The sequence below is a fragment of the Diorhabda carinulata genome, chromosome 12 (assembly GCF_026250575.1).
Source record: "Diorhabda carinulata isolate Delta chromosome 12, icDioCari1.1, whole genome shotgun sequence".
Classification (NCBI taxonomy): domain Eukaryota; kingdom Metazoa; phylum Arthropoda; class Insecta; order Coleoptera; family Chrysomelidae; genus Diorhabda; species Diorhabda carinulata.
In genome coordinates this window covers 2184594-2195921 of record NC_079471.1, presented here as the reverse complement: position 1 = coordinate 2195921, position 11328 = coordinate 2184594, and the positions used below count along the sequence as shown (strand labels likewise).

The following is an 11328-nucleotide window of genomic DNA, read 5'->3' as shown; positions in this document are numbered from 1 at the left end:
AACTAAAAAAATAATGACAACTTTCTTTGATATTATTTTTTATTAAATATGATATTGTGGATTTTATCACAAATTATTCAATGTATAAGAGAAAAAAAAAACATTAGATCTTATTTGTCGTTCTAAAAGTGAGTCAGTAGAAATTGAACCCTCAACTTCATTTCATCTAGTTTCGAGAAAAAATTGGTTCCTTTTCACTAGAAAACTGGATATTTTTCTTCTTTCAATTCTATAAGGCCTCGCCCTGTATTCTCCAGTTCCTCCAGTCTGGGTCTTGGGATGTCGATGGTTTAGGTTAACAAAGCATAGGGCAGCTTATTTTACTCTATAGCTTTCTCTATAATTTGTCTGAAGCTTTGATGCTCTTGATTTATTTCTATATTTTGTGTTAATATCCTTATTAGAAGTTTCATTATGGTGCTAAGACATATGCCAAATTACTTGAGTCTTTCTTCTTTCCTTTCTTATGAATGGGGGTGGTAATGGCGGTTTACCACTCACCGGGTACTGTTTCCTAAGAAATCGTCGAGTTACATAATGATTGACATTTCTAGAAGTTCCTTGGTGTCGATTGAAACTCCAGATTTCTCCAGTTTTCATAACTCAAGCATTTCTAAACTAGTGACTAAAATCACTATAAGTTTGGGCTTGATAACTCTCAGTGTGATTTATTATCAATTATTTTTACTTTTTCCCTACAAATATTATATATACCCAGAAAATTTGATGTTTTGATCATTGATAGTATTTTTTTGCACAATTTGCTTACCTTTTTCATATGACTAAGTGGTAATGATATAATGGGGCATCATCTTCTTAATAATACAAGTTATTTCTATTAAATATGGAATTCCTTTTTCTATCTGCTTGATTTTCAGAAATTTTTCTTAACATATTTTCAACAATAATAAGATTTTACAAGAATTAATTTTATAAGAACACCTTGTATGTTGAAAATAAAGTATCGTGAGAATTATTTCATTCTATTTTCAGTGATGTTTTTGAGTTTCAATACTAAAATTGTTAACTAACCGATGGGTAAAATAAATTTTCCTCATCCACTCATTTCTGAATATATTGTTGATAACAGAACCAATCAAATTTTTTATTATTTTTACGCTACAGGACCGGTAAAAATTTGTACCAAATTTTTGTTTGAATCACAAAGTATTTTTGGCTCTAGTATAACTGTAAATTTCCAATTTTGTATTTTTGTTAATATTTTGTTTCTCTGTATATTTGTTGTTGAAAACACAATACAGAACAAATATTTACCTGTGATAAGGTGGCCTTACAAAGTGCAAATGTCATCACAATATTATTATTAAGATAGGAAAGAATATTTAAAACAAAAATACTGCAATTATTCGCTCAAATATTTTAATTGTTTAAACAGAATATATATTTTTGAATGTTCTTTATGACTGATACATTGTAACAAGCAATACACACTTTTTTGCAAAAAACAAGTGATTTTTAAATTATTTCTCATTTATTCTTGAATCTTGAAGTTTTTTTATTCATTTAATGATAAATTTCTTTACAAAAACAGGTTTCAACAAATTTTTACAAATTGAAGATTATTTCATTGACTTTGATACAGCTTGTGACACAGATTTCAAAATATCAAGATTCTTGTTACTTATTCAACACAAATTTGCTGAAAAATTCTTATATTATTATGCATAGTTACTTAATTTGTCCTTTTAGCCCATTGCCCCAAATTATTTCCAAAAAATCAATTATTTTTTGGAATAAGTGAGAAATAAAATTTATATTGTATTAGCTCTAAGCATAAATATTCGATTTGTTGTATTTGTATCAATATAAAACAATAAATAATTAATTTAAAGGATGTGGAATTTTTTTATCCTTCTATACCACCACTGCCAAAGTTTAATATAGGAAACGTAAGGGACTAATCTTCCTAACGGAAGAAGTAAAATTCTGGCACGAAAAATCTTTTCCATAAACAGTATCAAGTATTGAGAGTTTCAGTCCCTACAAATCACCCATTAAAGAAGACATTTTTCCAGCTATACTACAGAAAGGCTTTGAAGTAATGAAGAAACATCTTTTGAAGCCGGATTCTAGGTTATTTACCCAAAATATGGCGAGAGGCAAAAGTAGTGTTCATACCATCAACCAAAATCTTATCGCCCAAATTGCCTTACCTCCTATTTCTTAAAAACCATGGAGAGAGCCTTAGAACAATACCTTAGAGGTATGACTCTCGCAAAATCCATTTCACACCAAATAATTTGCTTATGCAAAATGCACTTTCACTGTAAAAGGTTGTACACAAGGCGGAGTTCTATCACCTCTATTATGGTTATTGGTAGTGGAGAAAAACTTCACTAGATTTAGCAGCGATGTATTTGAAATTCGAAGGTACGCGGATGATCTAGTAATGGTACTAAGGGGCAAGCCTAAAGGCATAACCTCTGCTCGGATGCAAAACAAAATGTAAAGCTGGGGTGATTAAGAACAACTCTCGATTAACCCTATTGAAACAACATTTAGAAAGGCAAATATAATCGCACCTATCCTTAATCAAACCCGCAAACAAAGTAATCAACTTGAATTAAGCGTTATCGGCATATATAGCGCCATATTTAAAAGAGTACTCGATCAAGGTTGGTAGATAATAGGTTGCCCGATCTACGAGTGACGTCAGTTGCTGAAAGACCGTGATATGAAGTAACAGACTGTTACTATGTCACTGTTACATATCGAAGCAGAACTTAAAGAAAAGCTCATGCGTTCTGGTTTACTCTTAAACATATACTTGCTTGTATATGTAATTAATTTATACTTAGAACGAGGAAAATTTTACGATACTAAGTGGAATACATAATTAGTATAAAATGTCGTTAAACGATACTTCAATATAAAATTTATCGATTATTTCTTGAAAAAATATCGATAGCCCGTCCCTAGTAACAGTAAATATTTCGTTTCGATTTATTCCATTAGTTTGTAGAGTATGATGTCAGAGTAAAGGTCAATTTGATGCCTTATATATAAGAAGAGTTAAGAAATAAAATAATTGTTATTTTATTTCTATTTAGTTATTAAAAGTATAACCAATATGAATGTATATGTATAAATCTCAGTCGGTATATATCAGACAATAAAATATTTTTATTTATGTGCTTGAAAATGTGACAACAGCGTGAAACGTTTCTGACATTAAAAACAGTTGGTTGTTTGAAGTCGAAGAAAATGTTATTTTACTTACTGGAGAGATAATATCAATTCTTTTGGATTTATAACTTATAAATATGGGATAATTTAAAAAAGGTGATCATATTCTGCGATCCAAAACTGGAATTATTCATTACTTGGATAAATTTAAAACATAAATACTCTGTTATGCTTGAGTGAATTGAAAAGTTTTGAAAGTCTCGTAAACTTATAGAGCACAAAAAATTTTAAAATCAAATCACATGATGTGTAGACATACGAGGTGTAGTGAAAAAGTTATTATCCAAAAATTATACACTAAGAAAAGTTTCCTATACATACACAACAATAAAATGTGTATACAGACGTGAAGTGCTACGAAATACTTAATTTCAAAGATGAAGTTATGACAATCGACAAAAATATCTGGGTTACAATTGTACAATTTTTTCTAAACAATCTATAGCCTCATAATTTTAATTAACTAAATATTTAATATGAATCCTGCTTGTTGTCTCAGTGTATTGTGTTGTAATTTACGTCAAATGTCATCAATGGCAAATTTTAATCTCTAAGTTACTTTATTTTTGGAATATACCCGGTTTAGGGCCGAAAATTTTGTTTCTGAGTATTGTGATTGGGATAATTTCTTGTACAAATACTACTATCGATATTAAATATCCACCTAATAGTAAAGTTAAAGGAAAATATATTTCTTCCATTTGCATTATCTCTAAAGTAGGATTCTTACATTTTCTTGTGAGCCTCTGTGATATACTACCCATTTCTTCTGCAACCCTGAAAAATAAATATTCAACAAAAATTGTGAACTGAATAGTTTTGATTTCTGCAGCGCCATTTGGCAATGCTACAGTACTCAGAACCAACCTAACCTAACCTAACAAAATTATATTGAAAACAGATTTTGACATTTCGATTTTGACGTTTCGAATAATTAATATTTCAAAATATCACGATTTGGTTGTAATACCGACGAGAATATAAATGAAATTATAGACTCAGACATATCAAAAAATACAGTTTACGGTGAAAAATCTAGGCAGGGCCGGCTCAAGGGCAGAGACGCGTTCGTAACATTTCGTTAATTAGACCTTCAATTAAATTGTTTTTGTTGTTGTACTTGTACGAGAAATGTTCCAGAAGAATTTCCATGTGGATATACTTAAGAAGTGCAGAGAGATATATCTGATTCTTTTACTAAGTTAGCTCGTATCAGTATATTATTATATATAAATTTGGGATATAGATTTGGAATATAGAAAATTATTAAGCATACCAACGCATTTAAAAATACAGTCAATAAAGTATTAAAATATTAAAAGAAATATAAATTTCCTCTACTATATGGTAAAACGAATACAAAAGTGTAATTTACCAATGGGAAAAAATTCCTGATTCCTCCAGCGTTATTATTAACTTGTTGAACGACTTTATCCAAACCGAATTTCTTAACAAAGGCCAAAAATGCATCTGTGTTCCAAATAATTTATTATCCGTAAAACTAATTCTACCCACATCAAGCGAACTCAAATTACAAAACCTGATATACTAAAAAAAATGTTAATGTTAATGTAATTAACATGATTATTTTGGTACGAAGTATATGTACCGGGTGGGCAACTAAGAACGGTCGTCGATCATATCTCAGGAACGGATTATATTGCAGGAAAAAAAATACATTTCCATACGTATTTTCAATGGATAAAAGCAGTGCTGGAAGTCTTCTTTGGCGAGGACCTTTAGGAGCTCTGCGGTTTTTTGCTTTACCGCTTCCATCGATTCAAATCGGGCCCCTTTCAAAGCAGATCTTTTCCTAGCCTTTCAAGGAAATCTGAATACACAATCGACACCATAAGAACGCAGTAATTTCGATTTGCACAGACAGCAGAGCTGCCATACAAACTATAACGGCTGTAAAGGGTAGTGCTGGAGAGTCCTTCAAAATCTGGTGAGTGATGGCTGCTCGTTTGGGTGCCCGGTCACTCGCGCGACGACGAAGCGAATTCACTCGCTAGACTGGTATCCGCGAACCCACCAATGGACCCAGAACCCATTCTTGGTGTGACCAAAAGCGCTGTAATCACGTCCCTCAACAGTTTTTTTGCAAGGCGACTTCGGCAGAGATGGATGAAGACATGCCTGACCTGGCATGAGACAATCGAAGGTCCATATTGCTCCAACTGCCATCCAAGACGTCGCCTTCACACCATGGGCTTCACGGATGATCAGGAGTACCGCTGGTGCATGGAGGAGGACGAAACCGTAGACCATATTATCTGTGCAAACCCCACAACCTGCCTAACGATACCAATGGGTTCAAACCAAAGCGCCTGATCGGCTTCTCAAAGTACATCGGACTTTCTCTTGTCGTGGGTCTATTGGTGTCAACGAGATCTTTTATGCAGCCTCACGAATAAAAATCCGAGCAGGTTAGATCTGGAGATCCGGACGGCCAAATAATTGATTTAATAAATAAAATCATGTTGTAATATCACGACGAATGGCTAAAGGTATGTCTTCTAAAAGAAGTGGCGATTCGTTTCTTAAGCCGTTCTTAGTTACCCACGCATACAATCCAATTCTCTCCAATATTCTTGAATTCATTTTAAAAGGCTTCAGCAACCGTTCATTGGTTGAATGTTCGCGGGTAATTAGGCCATTCTCTAACTACTTCTTCTTGACGTTTCGCCGAATCTTCAAAAGCTGCCTGTCGCCTCATTCAGATTGACGTAATCAATCGGAGCAACAAGCAAGAGTTGGCGAAACGTCAATCTGTAGTAATTGTTTTCAACGATTTATAATTATACTTACGAGAGAATTCAGTGCAAATACTTCTCCTATAATTGCAACTTTAGACTGTAGCATATTGGACGTCATGCTACATATATCATTGTTAAAAGAAAGTCTTGACATCAAAATAGAGCAACCGCAAGATGGATAACGTTCGCATTGGTATTTTATGAAATAATAGTCGTATTCGCTACACTAAAATGTTTGAAAATTAATAAAAGGATTGTTTGAAAATACACACGTGAGCGAAAAAATCGACTGGCAAAAAACTGAGCACGAAATTGTATTTTTCTTAGCTGTTCAAGCGATCATCCTATCGCGACAAGACCGTGCCAGCTAGAAGTGGTTACTGCGCTGAACATGAATCAGTCTAATGCTTCCAGAGGTTACCGTCCTTACCAAGAGACTAGTCACTTTAATATAAGAGGCGGTACCGGATGGAAAAATCGCTTATCTGATAGGGATGGCCGGTTCATCGTCAGCACATCGCTAAGAAACCGAATCTTGACTATTGTCAAATCGAACAAGAGCTGAGAGTAGCTGGACAGTAAGAAGAAGACTTAAGGCAGTTAACTTTGAGCCAAAAAAGCACCAAATTCAGCTCAGATAACCGAGCAGCCCGTCTACGATTTGTCATAGAGCACGTCAATTGAACTGACCAACTATGGGGCTCCGATCTCTTCTCAGACGAAAACAGAGAGTGTGCCTGTATGGAAACGATAGAAGAGGACGAGTTTACAGAAGACATGGAGAAAGATTTGCGCAGTGTTGTCTTTATCAGCGCATCGGGCCCTCACTGGTGTTCAAGTCGAACAAGTGTTAAGAGAAACGCGAGGAGTAGTTGGACAGTAAGAAGAAGACTTATGGCAGTTAATTTTGAGCCAAAAAGCACCAGATTGCGCTCAGATAACCGAGCAGCCCGTCTACGATTTGTCATAGAGCACGTCAATTGAACTGACCAACTATGGGGCTCCGATCTCTTCTCAGACGAAAACAGAGAGTGTGCCTGTATGGAAACGATAGAAGAGGACGAGTTTACAGAAGACCTGGAGAAAGATTTGCGCAGTGTTGTCTTTATCAGCGCATCGGGCCCTCACTGGTGTTCAAGTCGAACAAGTGTTAAGAGAAACGCGAGGAGTAGTTGGACAGTAAGAAGAAGACTTATGGCAGTTAATTTTGAGCCAAAAAGCACCAGATTGCGCTCAGATAACTGAGCAGCCCGTCTACGATTTGTCATAGAGCACGTCAATTGAACTGACCAACTATGGGGCTCCGATCTCTTCTCAGACGAAAACAGAGAGTGTGCCTGTATGGAAACGATAGAAGAGGACGAGTTTACAGAAGACCTGGAGAAAGATTTGCGCAGTGTTGTCTTTATCAGCGCATCGGGCCCTCACTGGTGTTCAAGTCGAACAAGTGTTAAGAGTAGCTGGACAGTAAGAAGAAGACTTAAGGCAGTCTACGATTTGCCAGAGAGCACGTCAATTGGACGAAACTTGGCTTTTGGAGGATGTACCTGGATGGTTTTGGCGGGAATTTCGACGGAAGCAAAAACCGTGTTGATTCGAGTGAAAAACTTATTTGATTCATGACAAATAGATTGGATTATTATTTGTTAGTTTTATAATAAACTTTTAAACAATCTATTTAATTGATTGAAGGTCCTGAAGTGTTTAGATTTAATTTAAACTTTGCACACTTGTCAGAGACTTGCTGCAGTGCAAAAATTCGTTCAAAATGTCTCATTATCCTGATAGATAGATTACTACGTGTGATAATCGAAAAAAATTCTAAAAAGATAAATACTGAAAAGATAAATTACTTGAAATTTGAAATTTTGTTCCCACAAATCTTCAAGAGTATTCTTGTGCATATGTCTTTGTACTAAAGTTGATAATAAATAAGTTTTATAAAAAATTGTAGCGATGTAGCAGCTGATCCACCATGTTATAAACAATGTTCGTATCGTGGTTCCTTTAATTATTCTCGTTGAATACGATTGATCCGTTAATGGTCCAAAAATCAACTAAAATGAAATATTTATTGAAACAACTATCGAAATGGACAGAAAATACAATAGGCGCGTGCAAGTGAAGCTTGCAGTGCGGGATAGGACATCAGCGCCTCCTTCTTATTGTAAAAATACTAATTAAACTTATTGTGATTAAAAATAACATCAACCGTTTAATATATTTATTTTATAACTGTTACCCAACCACTTCTTCAAAAAGTTCTGATCTTGCCGGTAGTCCATTCTTAGGTACTGCTAATAAAATTGCCCCAGAAATACCGCTCAGTTCGATATCTATACAATCACCCAATTTGAGCTGTCTAATTGACCTGATACGTAGGTACAAAGAAATCGATTGTTTATCCCACGGCCGCCATTTTGACATTAGATTGTGAATAACTGTCATTTCTGTCAAGTTTCGAATTGTAAATGACACTTAATAGTAAAAGAGAAGACTTAGGTTACTTACCATTAAAATGTGATATACATTAAACCGAGTACGAATTAATTTGGCGTATAAATAAACAATTACAGCAACAATCAATCCAATGAAAATTGAAATTGATTGAAAAATTGTCGTTTGTAATAATTTCTTATTTGGGGGTGTTATAAATTCTTTGTTGAACATAGCCGCATATCCGTCTATGAATATGTTCCTGGTTCCTTCGAATCTACTTAATCTAATGTCATTCAAGAAAATTGCACCTATAGCCCACGAAATTTTGCTTGCTGCAATCTACGGAAGAGACAATCCATCGAAATCTTTTTATAAACAGCTTATAATATATAATTACACTATGTTTTAATTATTATTGTTATAACCTACACATAAACTTAACTGTTAATTCGCTGTCGCAGCCAACTTCACGATGTATCAAGCATTAAGCGGTACACGGAATAAACGTCAACATGACACTGCTTCTATAGTAAACATAACCCAAGTGACATTTGACAGAGCGCTGGTGCCTGAGACCCCTCAATTTGAATAGAAATATCTGCAGTTACTTTATGACCAATTTTTGAACTTATTTAAGGGAAACTTAACAAAACATTCGATAAGAAAACCTGTGTGTCGATTAGATCAAGGAGTTAGTCACCAATTCTTGTCATGGAATTTTCAAATGGAAAAAATACATTGTTGGAAAAATTATTCCCTATTTTGGAGAGTTACAGAGAGTTTATTTTGCGAATTATTGAATTATTTAATTACCACGTGTAGCTACAAAGTAGAGTAAAAAAGTGAGGTTATGTTATTGACCTTTAGGGCGTATAACAAGTAGAATTTTGACGTCCATAGCGCGTAACAACAAGTTGAACTATCTTTGAAATTTATGAACCACTAGAGCGCGTCATGCTGGCGTTCATTTTGCTATAATCTTTGCATGTGTATCAGGGGAAATTAAATTCTAAACGTTGGTAGTATTGATATTTGTGTTGTAAGATTTATTGCAATTCTGACCAGATTCATTTTATATTTTTAATTCGTTTTATATTTAATTATTTGACATTTTAAATTTTTGACAACTATGTTAAGCATCTGTCATCTGTCATCTGTAATATTACCATAGAGCTAATATTAAATATAGAGAGAGTGATTGAATTGGAATGGATTCTATGAATTTAATGGGTATATATGATATCCACGATCGCGATTACTGATTTCCCATTGATTTGCCGAACGCGTGTGATTTGGAGTGAAATATTTTGAATAGATTGATGTGATATTCAATCCAATATGGATTTTTTGATGAAAATACTTACATCATTTAACATGAGTTCCACTTTATTTCCATCTATTTCAATATCATCGTAACTTACAAGGGAATATGTAAAGTTACAAATCGAACCCAATAATTTCATTAGCTTCGATTCCAAGCCTACCACTTGACCATTTCTGAAAATTTCACGTCTTGCTATGATTACATCTTCATTTTGAACAAATGTATTATTGAATTAACTTTTTACAGTGCATGCAGTGCGTTTATATGACAGAAGAATACCAATAAATCGATTGCGGATATGTGGAAACATGTTTTGTACTAGAATTTCTGATCCTTGTAGTTAGCGTACAAGCTTTTGAACTCTACACAAAAATCACAGCGTTGTTTCCACAATTAATAGTTTCTGATACTACCCACCATGTTACAACTTATTCTTTGAGCCACTACGATGAGCTCCTTAAAGGTCTAACTCTTAAAAACTAAAACAAAATCGCAGGGGGTAACAATCAATGAGGAATGAGCCGTTATCGTGGTCCAATAGGTATCCAAAAAGCTAGAACTACATGGTGCCGAAGTGTGCAAACCCCATAAATCGAAATATCAGCAAATTTAAAGTAAAATAGGTTATATAAAGTTTTTTCGCCAGATTAATAGTTTTTGAGTTATTTGCAATTGAAAAGTACGATTTTTCGTCAAAAAAACCACATTTTCAATAGTTTTTTACGAATAACTCTGTAATGATGCATTTCATCGAAAAAAGTGTAATGAACAAAAATGAAGCTTATGAAAAAACAAAGAAATTAAACTATATTTAACATCTTGATGTTCTACCTAAAGCAAGTTATTATAAGTTATAAATACTTGAATAGCTTTTGGTTTACGTAATTGTGCATTTAACCTCAAATAACTGGAAAAAGGTAAATTTTTCAACAAAAAATTATAAAATACTTTTTAAAGAGCTTAAAAAGACCTTTCGATTGACCACTGATAAAAGCCGTTTTGACTTAAATTTCAGTGAGATATGATGTAAAATAGTTGAAGCTAAAAAAATTGTACTAAAACTAATGCCATTTCATTGAAAATCAAAATTAAACTCATTCCTTGTAACAAATGGTTTATTTCGATGTTGTTTACGACATCTGGAAGTTTGGCTCATTATAAATGCACAATTTTGAAAAAAATTAGCATTAAATAATAATTTTTGAAAAAAAATTTTTTTACTCATTTTTGCTCCGTAACTATAAGAGATAAAAAAAAACAAATAAACAATCAAATTCAAGCATTTTTTATGTAGATTATTTTGCTTTTTTTATTTTTTTTTGTATCATAAAAATTGACGGAGTTATAACCAAATTAATCTGTCACTATAGTGTGAGGTTTACTTATCCACAGCCCTTTGACCCTTTATTAATAAAATGTGGAGGATCTTCATCCCTTCTAACATACATAAACTTATAGTCTTGAAAATTACCTTTAGAATGGTTTTTTGTAGGATGTGATAGCTTCAAAATTAACGGAGTTACATAAAAAATAAAAATTTGTGAATTGTAAAATATGAAAAAGTTTCAAATTTTGTCACACGGATTTTTTCTGTCGATG

General features: G+C 33.5%; 1 protein-coding gene across 1 annotated transcript; it reads right to left on the bottom strand.

Annotated features, from left to right (window-relative positions):
• Positions 1-21: 21 nt before the first annotated feature.
• LOC130899987 (uncharacterized) lies at positions 22-6139 on the bottom strand. Its single transcript, XM_057810264.1, has 3 exons — positions 6019-6139; positions 4583-4755; positions 22-3984 (listed from the first exon to the last, which is right to left on the bottom strand). Exons 1-3 carry the CDS (start codon positions 6118-6120, stop codon positions 3768-3770), a joined length of 492 nt encoding a protein of 163 aa, XP_057666247.1. The 5' UTR covers positions 6121-6139; the 3' UTR covers positions 22-3767.
• Between the last annotated feature and the right edge of the window lie 5189 nt (positions 6140-11328).

Coding starts and splice junctions, on each gene's coding strand:
- LOC130899987 (XM_057810264.1), bottom strand. CDS start 6,120: ATGTCAAGACTTTCTTTTAACAATGATATATGTAGCATGACGTCCAAT. Junction 4,756..6,018: donor TATTTGCACTGAATTCTCTC/GTAAGTATAATT, acceptor CATTTTTTTTAG/TATATCAGGTTTTGTAATTT. Junction 3,985..4,582: donor TCAGGAATTTTTTCCCATTG/GTAAATTACACT, acceptor TTTATTTTTCAG/GGTTGCAGAAGAAATGGGTA.